We start from the raw sequence: 19,157 nt of genomic DNA, 5'->3' as shown, positions 1-19,157 counted from the left end.
CTATATATATGTAGATAATAATTATTAATTGATTGCGATTGATTCTCTTTTCACAAGGTGCTGTTCTTCGATCGGTAAGGTGAAAAGAGGAAGAAGCATTATTTCTATATCCGAAAAATGCGGTAAATTTGGAACAATACTCCACGAATTGGGACATGCAATAGGATTTTTTCATGAACATCTGCATCCAGATCGCGATAACTATATTAAAGTCAACTTTGACAACATAGAAGACGGTGAGATACGAGTACTTGGTAGATCATCTTCTATTTGTTGCACGCCCGAAATTTTTATTATTTTAATGTTAATTATTACAGGCGATAAGACTTTATTTGAAAAATTAAATTCAGCAGGAGTTGATATTTTAAATCAACCTTATAATTACGATTCAATTATGCACTATTCTACATTTTCCAGTTCAAAGTTTTCAGGCAAACAGACTATTGTTCCACTGCAAAAAATTAATGGAAAAATACCAAAAATAGGTCAAAGAATTGAACTCAGCAAGGGTGACATTTTGGCTGCTAATTTGTTATATAATTGTTCCAGTGAGTACATTTCTAAATTTTAACACGTGAAAAAATAGTGCACAGAAAAAAAAATGAAGAATCAAGAGTAAAATTCTTGAACCAAGAAAATAATTTTGAAGAAGCTCAGTGTCTTGAATCAAGACAAAAAATTCCCAAATCAAATAAAATGTACTTAAATCAAGTAAAAATTCTTAATTTAAGAATCTTTTATCTAAAATCAAGAAGATGATATTCTTCAAAATTATTTACTTGATTCAAGTAAATTTTTTTTTTCGTGTGTGCAGTTATCTATCGACAATATGGTCAAAATAAATTTTTGTTTTTCATCAGAATTGCAAGTAATTCAATTTGAAAATTTTAGATTTTTTTCTTGGTTCAAAATTAATAATCGTTATTATTTAAAAAATACATTTTTCTTTATTTAGAATTTATTTTACCCTCATTATTAATCTTTTAAGAATCCATTACTTTAATTTTGGTTGATTGTTAATTATTTAAAGAATTCATTAATTAAATATGTTAAATTATCCATTCAATAAAAAATAATTAATATTATTTTAAAATTATTTATTCATGTAATTTTTTAATTAACGATTTATAATTTATTTTTTTCTGTGTGCTAAAAGTTACTCATCGATTTCAATAAACTCAGTTCTTCCATCATCAAAATCTGATGACAACAATTAGTAATTTTCTATGATTATTTCATACAGAATGTGGTAAAAGATTTTTTAAATCAAAAGGTGCTTTTGGTCTACCATCAAATTCAAATACACCTTACAATAATTGTGAATGGACAATTAGAGCCGCTGAAGGTGAACGAATAAATCTTGAAATCATACCTTTACCTCAGAATAATACTAAATCTTCTGAAAAGATAGTTAATTATTTGGAAATAACCAATGGCTATCTGCCAACTGACCCTATTTTCGGTTCGTGATTTTATTAGTCTTACAGAATTGGCTAATTTGATTGATAACTATTTTATTAATTGTTCTTATTTATGACTTCTTATTTAGCCTTTTATCTAAGTGATTTGAGAGCCTTATTGACTGGAGAAAATTTTTTGACACTGAGATACTCCAAAGTTTTTCATCGTAATTTAAAGAATAGTTTTTTAATAGAATACGAGACTGCCAGAATAATATTTTTATCGAGAGTAACGATACTTATTATCTTGAATCTCCTAATTATCCAGAAGCATATGCAGCAAACAAAGAGTGCCTTTGGAATATACGAGCTCCCGATAACCATAGAGTATCGATTAAATTTTATGATTTTTTTCTTAAAGACAGTAAAAATTGTGTTGATGATTTTCTTGAAATTCGACATGGCAATCTTCCTAACGATTATTATACTGAAATTTATTGTGGTGAACATAACAATTTTTTTATTTTTTCTGCAAAAAATAAAATTTCTTTGAAGTTTGTAAGCAAAGAACATAACCGTAACGAAGCGATCGGATTTTCAGCTGCTATTACTGCATTACCAGATTAAAGTAGTTGAATCGTAATTCATATTTTACCAAAATTATTAAAATTGTTTATCGAAAGATAAATATATTAATAATTCACCACCAAAATTTTAGATCTATTTTGGGAGTGAGCTATTGATTTACAATGAATAAAGTGTACAATATTATTTCTTCTTAAATTAATTATATTTTCGACTTTCATTAAATATTCAAAAACTAAAAAATTATCATATAACTTTATATAAGTATACGTAAATATATATTATTTGATTATTATTAACTTTATTTATTCTTTAATATATTTCTCTTTAAATTTATCGATTGCTTTTGTTTGTGGTCAGTAAATGTCTAATATGATTCGCACTAACTTCGATCCTTATCGACTTATCACATAATAAAAATAATATATCTATATAATTCACAATCAGTAAAAAAAATTCATTAATAATATAAAAAAAAAAAAAAAAGTCGCTTTCAATAAATTTACAGTTATAATTACACAATAAAAGATATGATTAAATTCATGAACGTATCAAACCCGTGAAAATATAAATTATCATTTTTTATACCAGATTATTTGTTTAAAAAAAAAAAAAAAAAAAATTAATTTTTAACCTTTGAATATCTTGACATAATTATTTAGTTCTAATCAAAAAAAGAAAAAGAAACCATTGACATATATCATCATTAATTTTTGTAAATAAAATATAAAAACTGCTAAAAAATTGATCAAAATTGAATTTCTTCTTTTCGAAAAATTGTCTCTGAAAAGTCTAAATTCAAAAATGTGCTGTCGAATTGATTAAAATATATAATCATACAATAGAATTAAATGTGAAAAAAAAATCGATTTTTTTTTCTTCACGTAGTAAACCATATATGTGCAGACCAACATAACTTAAACTAACCTCGGCAGTGATTAAATACACGAATATTAATAAACATATATAATTAAATATTATTTATAATTATAATTAAATTTATATATTAATTGCTATTTATCATGCATCAATAAATCTTATAAAATATTTACAAGTCTTAATTGTACAACCAACTGCGCAAATAGAAGCAATTGTTCATTTCAGCACTGTTCAACCAAGTTAACCCTTAACAACATTTGTATAAAAAATTCTCTCACTCTCATTGAAGAATTTCTTTTTCGCTGAATTTTCAAATTAAATGACTCCTTTAAAATTTTTTACCTGTACATAATTTTTTAGTTATCAAGATATTCGAGAATAAAAATTTTCAATTCTTTAGCGATTAAAGAAAAAAGATGTTTCTATATCACTGTGAGAAATTTCTTCTCACCCAAATAAAATTGGTACCGAAAAATCTTTCATTCGAGCGACTCCGACATACTTCGGCTAATTCCGCCGTATAACCTATGCTATGAAGGGTTAATTTTGTAAAAAAAGATTCATTTTCCTTCAAACTCTGGATCTTGAGGATTCGTGGAGCCGCTTTTGCTGGAACCACTTCCATCCCTGCTGGGACCGAATCCATTGGCCATACGCTGGTAGTGAGGCTTCCACGCACCTAATGGCCTTGTATAGTCCAAGTGATCGTACTCCAACTCAGCGTTGTTCTGTTTTATTTCGTCGTAAAGATGCTCAGCACCTTTTTTGTTGTCCATTTCATCAATACTGTGATAGACATTGACATTAGGATTGCCCAAGTCAGCGTCTTTGTTTTTCAACGAAGCTTGATGGTCATACTGTCCGTAAGCGCCTCTGCAGCTGTCACTGTCATCATCATCTGCATAGCAAGCACCATTCCCAGGTAGCCCTAAGCCCATTTTCGCCTTCTCGCTGTTTGTACTCTTGGAGCCCAAGTTGTTCCGTATCACCCCGTTGTTCAGCAACATTGTCGCGTCGTCAGTGCGAGTGGAATTTGGTTGACACGAGTATACAGGATTGTCAAAATGATTGCGGTCTGGAGGAGTTACTGGTTCAGCGATGTACTGCACCTGGACCATTTCCATTTTGAGATTAGCCACACGACGTCGGTGGTACATCCAAGCGGCCAAAGTCGCTGCTATTACAATCACTGCTGCGAATATTCCTGCTACGACACTTCCTACACTGGATTCAGTCTTTTCTTGGACGTTGCGAGAGATTCGCTCTTCTTCACAGTTGGCCCCGGTGTAGCCATGACGACAAATGCAGCCACTTGCCGGGTGACATTGGAAATTGTCGTTTTTGCATTCACATGGCTCCATGCAGTGGTCACCGTAGTAACCTTCTGGACAGACTGTTAAAAAAAAATAAATAAATTAGACTTTATCATGTTGAATTAATTTTTAAATAGGTTTAATTTGACGGTCAAAAATTTTTTATTTTTTTTTTTAAACTCATAACAAATACATTAAACAATTGTCAGTTTTTGAAAGTTAATTATAGTAAAATTATTTTCAAGTCTGCATTTTATAATGAAGGCAAAAATTGATATTGATATTTTTATATGTCGAAATCAATAAATTAAATTAAAAAAATTAATTTTAATAAATTGTCAAGTCAAAAAAAAATCCTTCTCAGGACAATATTTTTCTTGATAAATGTAAACAATATGAAGACTCACTGTCAGTGCACCGAGCCCCAGTCCATCCAGGAGTACATCTACAGACTCCATCATTTGCGCGGCACTTGCCACCATTTTGACATCTGCAATGCTGAGTACAGTTAACTCCAAAAGTTCCTTGAGCGCAGGGAGTTTGACAGCGTTCTCCTTGCCACCCTGGACGACACTGACACGCTCCGGTGACGTGATTGCACTCGCCGTCATTTTTGCAGTCGCAGTGGTTCATACAGTTGAGACCCCACCGATCAGGTGGACAAGAATGCTCGCAGGTCAATCCCAAATAACCGGGTCTGCATACATACTGCCCAGTCACGTGGTCGCAGGTCATGTTTCCTATTAACAATCAGGCAAAAATTAGTTTTTCCGATAAAATTTATAAATAACTGGATATATCCATAATTAATTGAACAAAATGCTTTTCAATGCAAAGCAGCAGAGGGAGAGAGTTTTTATTCTTACAAATATTTAATATATTTTCAAAATTTTTTATTAAACTATCTCTTACCTCATTCCATTCACTAATCCATAAATATTGCTTTAAGATAAATTATTTATTATTAATAAGTTTTGTTAATTTCTTGAGACAGTAATTAAAAGCAACCCACGCAAAGCATTATTCAAAATTAATTGATTAATATTAAAGATTAATGATGCAATAGTTTGATTATTTTTTACATTTTAAATTACGAAGATGCTAAAAAGTCATGCATTATTAAGAACAATTTATTAGTGTTAATTGTATTTATTATTAGTAATTGTTGTTAGAATTTGTTTCTATGCTAGAGTTAAAGTAAGTTAATTTATGCCTTACCGTGAATTTTTTCCGGACATTTTTCTTTGCAACGAACGCCGTACCATCCGTGTTTGCAAGGCTGGGAACAATCGGAACCTTCCCATCCACGAGCACAGGCACAGACCCCAGTTTTCGGGTCGCAAGAACCATTGTTCTTACATTTACACGGTGTTTGACAGTCTTCACCGTAAAAACCAATTGGACATCGTGTTTCACATCTCACTCCTAAGTATATTTTAGTTTTAGTGTTTAATTATTAGTGTGTTTTAAAATTTAGTTTATTTAGAAAATATCAAACATCCAAAAGTTTTTAAGGAGCACAACTTATTTAAAATATTTAATTTTTTTCTTCAAAAATTCTACTGTGTACTTTTAAAATATGTATAAATATACCCTTAAAATTTCAAAATAATAGATACAACAGTTTTCTTCTTTAATTCCCAAAAATTGCCTTTTTTTTTAGGCAGTCACACTAGTTGTGCCCCTTAACAGAAAAAATCATGCGTGAATTAGAAAAAAAATTTAGTTGATTGACATTTAGTTCTTCCTTTGAATTTTTAATAAATAAATTAGTTATTTATAGAACAAACCAATAATCAACAAACAAATTATTTGCCATGTTCAGTAAGTACCATGGGAAGTATATATTTTCCGTATGAATATTTAATTTCGAAAATTTTTTATAAACTAACCTCGCCACAACGGCTTACAACTACATTCGCCAGTGGTAGGATTACATTCTTGAGTATTGTCTTCCTCACAATCACATTGATGGAAACAGTCCTGACCGAAAAGACCTGGAGAACATTTTTGCTCACAGTGGTGGCCAATATACCCAGCTCCGCATGTGCAAGTTCCTATTTTTCAGATTTTTATTTACATACATTTATTTTCAACAGATTGTGTATTTATGCGAGCAATGTGATTTGTGAAAAAAATTTTTTTTTTCATGAATAAAGTGGAAAATGCAGACCAACACCAAAAATAAAAATAAAAACAAATTTACTAAAATTACCATTCTGCGGATCACATGCTGCATTATTGAAACATTGACATTTATCTTCACAATCTTTACCGAATGAACCGTCTGGACAAGGCCGATCACAGAGAACACCATCCCATCCTGACATAAAATTATTTTTTACATATAATACAAGAAAAATCCATCAATAAACAAACAATTGCGATACTAGCGCCAACTTCACGCCTGTTGAATTTTATCGTACTAAATAGAAGAAATCAGATGTGTAAAAAATTTTTATAAAACTTATCATCCAATAATCAAACTACTTGAAAAAAATTACATTAAATTTATAACTCTCTCCCTCTGACTGTTTTTAATTTAGGCATTAAAATTTATAACTTATTTTTACCTGCTGTACAATTGCAACGACCGGTGTCCTGTGCGCAAGAAGCTCCATGTTTACATGCACACTTTTGAGTGCAATCTTCCCCATACATATTATCGGGACAAACTTCACTGCAATCAGTTCCATGAAAACCAGCAGCACAAATGCAAGTTCCGTCTATCGGCGAGCACTGAGCGTTATTTTTACAATTGCACCGTTCTTCGCATCCTTTGCCGTAGTACAAAAACGGGCATGATCTCAAACATTTAGGTCCATCCCACCCGTTTTTACAAACGCAACTGCCGGTCCATGGATGACAGAGTTCCGTGTTTGACTCATCGCACTCGCATACCTATTTTTAATTTTAAAGTTATTAAAAATAAATAATTTTCATGACAATAAAATTAGCCGATATTAAATAATTTGTAATTTTTTGCTGACACTTAAATTACAAGTATAAAAATTGCATGGATCATTTTTTTAATTTTCTAAATGTGACTTTTTTTTTTTTTTTTTTCAATTTTTTATAATAATTTTTTCAATAAAAAAAATTATTATATTTTCTGGCAATTAAATTTTTTAAATTAGTGATTAATTCAATACTGTTACTTTTTGACAATTGGGTCCGTATCTTCCGTCAGGACAAGCTCGCTTTTCACATTGTTCGCCAATCCACCCCGGTTTACAGACACACGTGCCATTGTTCGGTAAACACGCGGCCCCATTTAGGCAAGTACAATTATTTTTACAGTCCAAGCCCCATTTGTCATGAGGACAAACTTCAAAGCACTGTAATGAATATATATATATATATATATATATATATATATATATATATATATATATATATATATATATATATATATATATATATATATATATAATTAATAATGAATGATACAGTTAATCTTTTCATTAAAAACAAAAGGAGTTAAATTACTATTACTATTATTATACACAAGTATCATAAATTGATTAATCACCTCATGTCCACGGTAACCTGGTTTACATATACATTCACCCGTTACGTGACTACACGCCGCGCCATTGTAGCAAATACACTCTTGAGTACAATTTTGACCCCAAAAACCATCTGGGCATCTATTTCCACAAACTTCGCCCTTGAAATAAAAAAAAAAATTAATAAATAAACTGTTATAATTTATAAGTAAAATTAAAATTCAAATTTCTTGCTTTGAAAATTTTTTATTTGTTGAGAAGAAATACTTACTATCCATCCAGAAGTGCAGTAACAGTTACCGTCTGTCGGCGAACAGTGTCCACCATTTTGGCACTTGCACTCAGTCTTACAATCGTCGCCATGTCGTCCTTCGGGGCACAGATCATCGCAACTGTAATTGAAAAATAAAATTTGTTAACTGGATTATTGCTGAGAGCTTATAATTTTGTATTGTATACTAAATAACTTGTTTTACAGTGGTCCAGTGTAGCCAGGAGCGCAATGACACTCTCCAGAAATATGATGACAACTACCGCCATTTCGACACCGACATTCTTCACCACAATCCTGGCCGTAATGATCTGGAGGACACTTTTGGTTACATTTGTCACCCCTCCACCCTTTTGTACATTTGCATTCGCCGTTAAATGGATCACACGTTGCGCCGTTCATGCACTTACAGTCTTTGCTACAATGTTTGCCCCATTTACCAACTGGACATTCTGAAAATAAATTTGAGGAAATTTTTACTTATTCAATTCTATAAATTCTTCGTAATAATTTTTACAACTTGTTAAATATAAAAATTAGATTACTAAAACTACAAATTTGACAGTTTTATCTTGACAGGGATAAAATTGTAAATTAAGCAATGTTTTTTTTTTTAATTTGACAAACTTAAAAAAAAAAAAAACTTACGAATATCACAAAAAGGTCCACCGTATCCTTTTTCACAATTACACACATCAGGCATGATACAAGTACCATGGACGCACTCTTGACTGCAAATAGGAACACATCGATCACCACTCTTAGTTTGTCCGTAACCTTTGCAGCACTCATCCACTGGTCGTGTTCTATTGATTAGCTGTGCGTATAATTAAACATGACATAATCATAATATTAATTTTAAAAATAAATCTTCCTATTCATAAGAGTAAATAAATTAATAAATAAATAAAATAACAAACCTCTGTTTTGTAAACAGTTGTGAATTCCATACGGTAACCCGAACATCTTGGTGGTACGGCGAAACACCATTTGTATTCACGAACTTGATATGGTTTTTGTTCTGATACATTTACTGTTATTGTATACCTGTTGAAAATTTTTATCATTATTATTAATATAGATCTTAATATTAAAATTAATAATATGAAAAAATCGTAAGTAATTTTTTCATATTATTTTATGATTTTGGATGCGATAGAAAATGGAAATTAAAATTAATTTTTAATAACTAGTTAACTTACACTTCTTGTCGAACGCAGACATTTGGACCTTCAAGAGCCGCTAGAGTAGCAAAAACAATAGCGGCTAGAGTCAATGCAAACAACAATACTCTGGAGCTCATCTTTGATCTTTATATTTGTTCACGTTATTTATTTATTTTTTTTTTTTCCCAAACTCCAGACACTAGTTACAGTGACTGCAGACACCCTTCTATTTGAAGAACTTTTGTTTTTTCTCTCACACTTCTATATACAGAACTCCGCTCTCATGTCCCACCATTAGTATTTCATCCATCGCTCTAATTTGTTTTATTATACTGGTCCATTTATTCAATTGTCAAGTGGATTTACTGGTAAATGATTATAAAAACTAATACTGATACTTACAATCTGCAATCTGAAACAAAGACATTTTTTTTTATTAATATTTAAAAAAAAATAAAATTTATCAATTTTTCGACACTTAAAAATTTTTAAGAAAATCAAAAAAAATTTTTTTAATTGAATATTAAAAAAATACAAACATTTCAATAAAAAATTTTTGCAATTTTCAATTCATTTCTTCTCAATACTATTATTTTAATAGTAATACATTTTTTTGCTTCATTGTCATTATTTTTCTCATTAAAAAAATATTTTGTCTCTTCAACTTCATAATAAAATTTTTGAAATATTTATTAACATTTTTTTTCTATAAACAATGAACTGACACTTTTATTTAGAATTGAAGAAAAAAAATATCACAGTAATTTAAACAAAAGTTCACTACCCTCTTTAAGCCCCATAATTAAAAGAAAATGAGAAAAAAGTGAAGTGAAAAAGAGCAGGATTAAAAATGCACCACCAGTCATAGCTGTGTATTTAAAATTATTATTATTATTATATTTTTTTCTGTTAACCTTCTCATTTTTTCCTTCCATTTGCAGTGTCTTATTTCCAGCGCTTTTTAAAAATATTTTATTTCCACCCTCGTAGACTACGAGAGTGTAATGAGCGTAAAAAACTCATCCCCCAATTCTTAAAAATAATTATTGTTCTGATTAAAAATAAACGCCTTAAAATTAATTGTTTATATTATCGATAAAATATATTCATTTATTGTGAAACTCTGACCTTTAATTTTTTTGTATAAATTAAGACATATTATGAACAATTGTTTAATTTAATTTATAGATTAATTGGCAATTTTATTCTCTGAGATTTCAAGTTATCGAGTTTAGCTTTTTTGTATATTAATTCCATAAAATATGAATCATCTATGTGATACACTATTAGATATTAACAGCGCCCGTTTAATCAAGTGTTTTCATTTTTTATGCGTGTCAAGTGATTCATACTTAAGTGTTATCATATGATAGTTTTATGCAAATATTTATTTGACGATCAAAACTAAATTTAATATTAAAATAGGCCATTCGGCAACTGAAATGAGAATCGATTTTTCAGACCTAATATAAATTTACAAAATTATTAAAATTAATGCGATAGCAAAATTTTATCAAGTAATCGGAAAATTAGTAAATTTTTCATCTAGAAAAAAAATAGATGTGGAAAAAAAATAACTATGTTGTTACAAAAAAGTTTTTTCAAAAATTGCGTCATTAGAACAAATCCAATAATTAAAACTCAATAAAATTTAATGAATTAAAGAAAAAACATTTGCAAGCTTCAAATAAAATTTTCAATCCCTAATGTGAGTTAATCTTAAAAAAAAAAACAAAAAAAAAAAAAGTTAGGAAGCTAAAACCGATCAACGTTTGAAGATATAATATACCAGATGGAGATGATCACCAGACTCAGTGTATTGACTCGATAATGTGACGCTCTTTACGCTCCTGCCCTCTTTATCTTTCTCTGTTACTATTTCTGCGATCCGTCTGCGTCGGGTTTAATTCTCTTTTTACTTTTATTTTACCTTATTCTCCATCACAAATTTACCCACAGAATATTAACGGTTAGATTCAGCTCCCTGAAAGCTTTCATGCCATAAGCAATAATGAAATATATGCGGGAACGATAATGGAACATGCCTTCGTGCTTTTTTAATTCAACAATTGGTACCGCACGATATAATATGAGGGTAAACGTCATTAAATGAATTCACGGTATTCAATCTATTTGATTCGTTTATATTCAAAAGACTTTTGTGTTAATTCATTTATGTCGTTCACTAACCCATACAATTTTAAATGTTCCATTTTTTTGAATTTTCATAGTAATTTAAAAAAAAAACCTTTGGAAACTGATAGGCAAAACATTTGGCCAAAATTTAAATCAGGTATTATACACAGAAAAAAAAATTAACTTGAATCAAGAGAGAAATTCTTAAACCAAGAAATTATTTTAAAGAGTTTCATTGTGTTGCATTGTGATCAAAGCGGAAAATTTGTGAATCAAATGAAATTTGAAGTACAAAATAAAAAAAAATCGTTTCATTTTAAAATTAGGATTCTCTTATTTATTACGCTTTTTTTTCTCATAAGATCTTTGTGCTTGTAAAATGGAATTTATTTATTTTGTCGCAGTGATATTTTGTATGTAGATATTTTGTCACGTGGATTAAGTTATTAGTTTCCGAAACATAAAAAAAAATATTTTAAATTGAAACCCGAGTCAATTTCCACATAAGCTTTTTTTAATCTTATCTTCACCGCTAAATAATTTTATTTGATTATTTATTATCAACGATTATGATTTGAATGTGTACACTTAAAAATATTTATATAAACATTAAAATGATCAATATCAATATATTTTATTGTAGTTTCGTATTATATTTCTCTTTTCAACGCACATGATTTAAATTTATCGCTCTCGTATCTCATGATAATATACTGACCGGAAGTTCTGTTCGTCTTCTATTATTGATGTTATTTTTTTTTTTACCCTCATGATCAACAATATTTATCAGCTACTTTTTGCAAGCAACTTAAATGTTTTCGCTGATGTAATATAATAATTAATGATTGATACGAGCAAATTTTGCAATATTTATTCTAACAGTATGGTAGTAAAAATAACCCGTCGACTAAGTAGAACAAAAAAAAAGAGAAAGTTAATAGGTTTTAAAAATATAAAATTTTTATGAGTATCATTAACTTTGATAACGCAATAAAAAAATGATTATTTGGATTATCTTTACTTGTTTATTTTTTTTAATTTTTCTTGATTATTTTTTCATTCATTACTACTTTTTTTGTTATCAGAGATTTTATTTCGTGTTTTCCCAATTTAAAAATATAAAAACAAGTCGTAAAAATGATTACTGATTACTTTTGTAAATAATATTCATAGCTTTGTTGATAAAAAATAACAATATTGGAATTTTGTTTTTACGTAAAATAAAAACTTTTCGCTGGATTTATAATTAAATTTGTCAGTTTTTTAGTGAAATTTTTGCAAGTTAAAAAAGCAATTTTTTTTTTTCAAATGACTTTTAGAAGTATAAAAATATCTCCGTATCAAAAATTTTAATTTTTAATAAATATCAATAAAAAATTTGATAAATTCCAATATTGCAATAAAATTTTTAAATTAAAAAGTGTAATCATTTTTTGAATACTTAAGTACTGACGACTTGGAAAAATAAATATTTATAGTAAGTTAATAAATTTACTATGTACTAATAAAGTAAATTACTTTTGAAACAGGCTAAGGCTTTGATAAAAAAAATGTCGCCAGTTAAAACGTGACACTAAAGTTCGCGATTGAGAGAGTTGATTGAGGCCAGATAACATTAAAGCGTAGTCTCATGCTTATTAATCTCTATAATATAATATACTGTACATCAAACATGATACGTATGTATGTATTACATGTGTATTAGTAGTCAGTGTGAATACTGGGATGCCTGTGAGAGTAAAATGTAATGAAAAATTATCCAGTTGACTGTCGACGATAGATAATATGATGACGTTCTTATTACAAGGGAAATGTAAGAAATAATCATTATATTTTGTTGTTTTTTATAGTGTCGAAAAAAATGAGAGAAAATTATATTAATATTCAGCTAAATATTGACTTTTAATGGTTGTATCTTTCTTTAATATTCCTATAAACTGCTTCGACAAATTGTAAGTGAAAAAGTTATTAATTGAACTTTAAAGAACTTATTAAAACCAGTTTTCAGATTATTTATTTTTTCTATAAATGTATACTTCAATTAATGTACTTAATCAAACAAAAATTAGTTTAGTAATAAATAATTTAATAAACAACAACAATAAATATGCAACATTTGACTCAAGTATTTTTTCACAAAAAATTGAAGGTTTATTTATTTTTAAGTATGTCAGACTGATATTTTCGTGAATTTTTTATCTTTTGCATTAAAATATCTTTAAAAGCCTTCGTCAGAAAATTTTTATTTTTATTTTAACGTATTCTACAAGATTTGATTGATTGAAATAGAAGTTTTTTTATTTTTTAATCATCCTATAAGGTAGTCACATAAATCGATACATATATATGCAATTCGCCAATAGTCTCTATAGGCTACACAATAAATTTTAATTTTTTAATAATTTATTAAACGATAACCCTACATAGAAATAAAAATTAATTTGAATCAAGAGAAAAATTTTTAAACGAAGAAAATAATTTTGAAGAGTCTTATTGTCTTACTTTAAAAATTTCTTACTTTAAGAATTTTTTTACTCAAATCAAGAAAATTAAATTCTTCAAAATTAATTACTTTATTCAAGTAAATTTTTTTTTCTCTGTATGTGAAATTTATTCCAAAAAATTAGCTTCTGATCTTTAAAAGTGCATTAGGGTCCGAGCAACCTTAAAAATCTATTCATAACTGTATGATTCATATTTCATTAATAACTAGTTTAACGTTACGATGACTAGATTTCTAGGTAAAAATTAAAAAAATTCCTACTAAGTCAACCCTTTAATCCGCATATTATTAACATAGATACTCATCCCACATGAGTATTGAAAAATAGCAATAAATAACTCAAGCCTGTATATTAATGTTAATATTGTACGGAACAAAAACAAAGAACTTTGTTGCGACCTCGAGGAATTACACTTCCACGGCAATCACTAACCAATTCTAATACAAACCATACAATACAAATATTACACGATCCAACTTCATACGTCACATGACACGTATTACATATGTTGCGACTTTTGTTATCCGGTAGATTCCTCAGATAAATTCTACGAAGCTTAAATTTGTCATTGAGTTCTTTATTTTTCTTCACCAAGTCGATACTTTGCTACGCGCTTAAATAATAATTGATATCACTACTCAATGCCTTACTTGTAATTATTAAATTAATTTATTCTACTCAAAAGAAAATTATGATAATATTTTTTAAATTAAAGTAACCTCATTTTTTTTCGCTCCAAACGATTTGAGTTCGAATACTTTTGCCAACGTAATTTCATACTTGCAATATTTCTTTGCGTATCGTTTTCTACTGTGTTACGTATATTTATATTTATGTATTTATATATATTATGTATATGAAGGATCGCATAACATAGGGAGTGTAAAGTAACACATGAATAAGCATATATCAGTATTTATTTTAGTGCAGAGCATGGAATAATACGAATGCTAAACGTTAAATGCAATACTGTGTTTTCTGTTCCAACACAAATACAGTAGCAGTAAGAGCTAAGTGCAAATCAGATTTGCTTTGTACTCTACTGAGGTCTTGTGCATACACTGGAATGCACAGAAATAGTTTTTACGATCGATATACATTTTAAAGCCAAGATTTTGTTGTACTTTTATTATCCTCTGGTTTTACTTCAAGGCTGAGTTATTATTTTATTAGAAAATATCTTAAAGAACGAGATATTCTTTGTTGCTTTAATTTTTTAGCTTCGGATCACTTATAAATAAATTCAATTGATATAAGTAACATTATTACGGATGTCTATTTGGAGTATTTTAGTCAAATTAATTAGTCAATTGATGAGTTTTGACATTTTGTCATCATCCGAATTTCAAACTCTTAAAAATACAACAATAAGTAAAATATTATGTGGTAAATAGTAAATAAAAGGCATAGAGCTGACAAAAATTTGCCATTTGGCTGTTGTGCCTTGGCATAAATTAATAAATCTAATCTAATCTAAAATATTTGGCTTCATATGTCTACATATAATTTTTTAAATCCAAAAATTACTAAAAATTTTCGATAGATGGCGCATGGTCGCTAAATCTTCTTCCTATTAGACAGTTTAATTCTAAAATTTATATAATTTTTTTTTCTACTCTCCTAAGAAGCTTTTTAGACATTCTTTTGAATTCAATCAACTACTAAATTAACTTTTGTCTGATAAAACATGATAATTGACGTACATATTCTCTATAAAATAAATAAAAATTAAAAATTATTAGAATTTCTTTATTATTCTAATATATACCTTGATATAAAAATTAGCGGTATCGAAAAAATTTTCCACAGGTACTTCCGATACTACGATACTCTAAACAGCCTTTATAATTTTGTCTGAATTCAGAAAACTCATAAAAGTAGAGTTTAAAAACTTTTCAAGTAATTAACAATTTATTTATTAAAATGACTAATTTGAATGTTTTGAACAGCTGAATTAACTCGCGTGCTTAAGCAAAAAACTGGTGAGTGAGTAAATGAACGAGTGAATCACTTCCGGTGCATGTGGACCAAGAAAAAATTATTAACATTTGGTGACGTTTTTTTGTTACAAATTTTACAGTTTTTGCAACTCTGATTAAATCACATAATTGTAAGTTTTTATTTAAATAATTTATTTTTCTGAAAGATGAAAAATGAGGCCAGATATGAGTGCGTTAACATGAGAGATTTTTCAGTAAATAAAAATAAAAAGGCTATTTAAATGCAATACGACAAGGCCGTTTACGTATACGTATGCGATGTCTCAATGAATATTTTCACGTTGTGAACGGTTAGCGATAAATATAAATATACATATACATACACTTGTTATACCTTGTACCTGTAATTTTATTTTATCATTGAATAAAAGAATAAAATGAAATGAAAGAAAATTAACATTTACCGTTTCAAACCGCGAATTCTTTGTGTTGATCGGTAAATATTCTCTTTAATTTATCGACATAATAAGGAATATTTATTATATGTATTTTATTGTTCTTTGTACTTTTTACAACTGGCTATTTTATTTAATGAATAATAAAAACCAACTGGGAGTCACTGCTAAAAAATTTTATTGGTTTTTGAGCTACAGAAAATTTTACTCGGGTTCAAAATTCTGCGCTTAGATCATTGAATAAATTTTTATTTTAAAGCTTCAAGTGGTTTCTATTTTATGGAGAAAATTATTTTATGCGAAAATAAAAATTTAAATAATACCTCAGGGGAATTTTTTGTGGTCAATGATTGGAAAAATAGAAATTAAAAAAATTTTTAAAGTAAAAATACATTTTACTTTCTTTATTTTGAATATTTTTGTCTATCAAATTTTTATTAAAAATTGAAAATTAGCAAAAAAATTCAGTGTAATATTTTTAAAAAATCTACAACAAATCAGTCTAATAGACTTGAAGAAATTTTTAGAGCTCAAAATTGAAAGTGAAATATTATACAATGATTGTTAAATCTCATGAATTAAAAGTAATGTGATTATAATTACATGAAAAATAATAATTCCTCATAATTATTACGAAGAAAATAAAATAATTAGAATAAAATAACATAGTTGGTAACAAGTACACAAAGTGGTACAAAGGTTATAACAACTAAAATTAGTGATAGAATGAGTGTGCGTTACCAGTTAGCCGAAGAATAACATAAGTAAAGAGAGTACGTGTACAAGTACTGCATTAATACATATATGTATACATCCGCAAACTCATATCAGCATTACTACCGATTATAATTGACATAAAACAGTATTAATGACGTAACACCGTACGTTAGATGAAGCTAAGAGTTACTTAGCAGTATGGATTATTATTGTAAATGTTACCCTCTCTGTCTTTTTCGTCCTTGCACTTTCTGGATTGCTGTCAGCGTTATTTTTTTAATTAAAATTAATATTGCGTTAATAAAATTATATTGATTTAAATTCTTAGACTCACAAAACTGATCAAATTCAATCATTGAATAAATGAAATATTAAACGATTTTTTCTGATTTTTAATTAATGATCTTGTGTTTGGAGAGAGCTGTTAATGGTATGAACGGAAATTTAATTTCCTTAGCTAAAAAAAAAAAAAAAAAAAAAACTAACGATAGGTTTTAATATTTTTTTAAGAAACGGCTACGTAACATATATATATAAAGTATCTTTGGACCTCTTACTTATTAAAGTAACTTTTTTCAGCTTGCCCTAATTGTGAAAAACTAGACTAATTAATTGAAAAAAGAATTACCTTGGTGTTATGTAAATAACAATAAGATAATTGCATTCAAGACAATAGAGTTTTACTAAACGCGAATGTAATTATAAATGTCATTCAAAAATTTATTACGAAAAAAAAAATTAACTTACAGTAATTAAAAATAAAAAATATTTTTAAAAACAGTATCATTAATTTAAGTCAACAGGAAGCCCTAAAGTGGACAGTTTTAGTCTTCACATGACACACTTGTAACCCTCATACTTTCATACTCTACTGATTCTCTTACTACATTGAACATGTTATAACAATTGTTATTAATGTTGTTATTATTATTACAATAAATTAATATTGAATTAAAAATATTTTTTAGTTATCAAAAAACCTAAATGAAGTTACAATACCAATCCATTAAGAATGAATATATTCTTTGAAATAAATAAATAATTGTCGCTTTTAAAATTCAATTACAGCTCAAACATTTCTTTCCAGCCAAGCGTGTCATTAAAAGAATCAATGTTTCCACGAATTAAATATTTTAAACAAAATTTCAACACACTGTTTAGTAATACTTTTAAATTTCATATATTATCATGTAAAGCTTGAAGAAAAACCCAGAATTTTGGAGCCACTTCGTATAAGGTCACGAAAAATTATTACATAATATAAGCACCAGTATTAAATAAAATTTGGTACTTATTCATGCGCACGATCAACCTACACTTTTTGAACTAAACAACTGTTCAAAAATATATCTATGAGCAAGAAAATTTTTTCTTGACTACTCATCAATTTTAAATCTTCTCCGCAAACATCCAACAGATTTTTCTCAAAAATATTTCTTTGATAAGGAAATTCTCCAGATAAACCTGGAATCGGGAACCAAGATATGAATCAGAGATAAAAAAATCTTTGAAAAGATTGGTCATATCTCATATCAGATGTACAGTATATGATGTGTGATATTGAAATGAAAATTTTGGTGAAAAATAAAACAAGAGCACGTTGGAAAAAGGAGTTCTCAAAATACACGTAAAACATGTACATGCATATAATGAGTGAAGAGAGAATAAAACCTGTTTGACAAGTGGTCAGAGTTAATAGCCGCCTGTGTGTGTCAGTATCCGTACCACACATGTTGTGTCTATGTAGCATACCAATAGTTTGAGTTTTACTGTATTAAATCTTGTATTGCGTTCACTCGGTTGTAAAGAACCCGTTAAAAGCTTCCATCCCATCTCATCCAGACTTTTTGCTCCGATTTACTAATAATTGTTCTTACTACTAAGAAATTTTCTACCAACATATATTTAATCGTAAATGACATGTAAATATTATTAATTAATAATTAAAGTAACTTACATCTGGAATTTACAGGTAATCCAATCTAAATAAAAGTAAAACCACATAGCACAGATTCAATCACTTATACTATACTCCACAGTCACTATCTCACTGAGTGCATAATAGAAATAATTTGATGAAGATGATTAAATATTACTACATGCAATTAATTAAAAATTTATGTAATTAAACGTGAATGAATTAAATCGAAATGTACGTACTAATTAAAAAGTAAACAATGGTTCTGTTGATAGCTGAGTATTTTTAAATCTCGAGTAATTCAAACACAATGACACTTAACGGCGTCTCACATTGTACTAAATTTAAAACTGTTGGCTGGCTC

The 19,157-nt window shown here is 28.2% G+C and overlaps 1 protein-coding gene across 1 annotated transcript; it reads right to left on the bottom strand.

Annotated features, from left to right (window-relative positions):
- Nucleotides 1–2,266: 2,266 nt before the first annotated feature.
- Nucleotides 2,267–19,131, bottom strand: Drpr (multiple EGF like domains draper). The gene is made up of 14 exons (XM_074237448.1): nucleotides 19,036–19,131; nucleotides 9,160–9,535; nucleotides 8,878–9,004; nucleotides 8,606–8,774; nucleotides 8,163–8,409; nucleotides 7,958–8,078; nucleotides 7,710–7,847; nucleotides 7,336–7,515; nucleotides 6,751–7,078; nucleotides 6,393–6,500; nucleotides 6,070–6,234; nucleotides 5,396–5,602; nucleotides 4,585–4,917; nucleotides 2,267–4,257 (listed from the first exon to the last, which is right to left on the bottom strand). Exons 2-14 carry the CDS (start codon nucleotides 9,258–9,260, stop codon nucleotides 3,425–3,427), a joined length of 3,057 nt encoding a protein of 1,018 aa, XP_074093549.1. The 5' UTR covers nucleotides 9,261–9,535; nucleotides 19,036–19,131; the 3' UTR covers nucleotides 2,267–3,424.
- Between the last annotated feature and the right edge of the window lie 26 nt (nucleotides 19,132–19,157).

This window comes from Cotesia typhae, unplaced genomic scaffold, assembly GCF_013202065.1.
Source record: "Cotesia typhae breed Kobodo isofemale line unplaced genomic scaffold, CoteBio_Ctyphae contig_22, whole genome shotgun sequence".
Classification (NCBI taxonomy): Eukaryota; Metazoa; Arthropoda; class Insecta; order Hymenoptera; family Braconidae; genus Cotesia; species Cotesia typhae.
This window is presented reverse-complemented; position numbering and strand designations above follow the sequence as displayed.

Excerpts from the sequence above, each read along its gene's own strand:
- Drpr (XM_074237448.1), bottom strand. The coding sequence starts at position 9,260 with ATGAGCTCCAGAGTATTGTTGTTTGCATTGACTCTAGCCGCTATTGTT. Across the intron at positions 8,410-8,605 it reads TGGACCTTTTTGTGATATTC|AATGTCCAGTTGGTAAATGG; the intron begins GTAAGTTTTTTT and ends ATTTATTTTCAG. Across the intron at positions 4,258-4,584 it reads TGGGGCTCGGTGCACTGACA|TCTGTCCAGAAGGTTACTAC; the intron begins GTGAGTCTTCAT and ends TTTTTTTAACAG.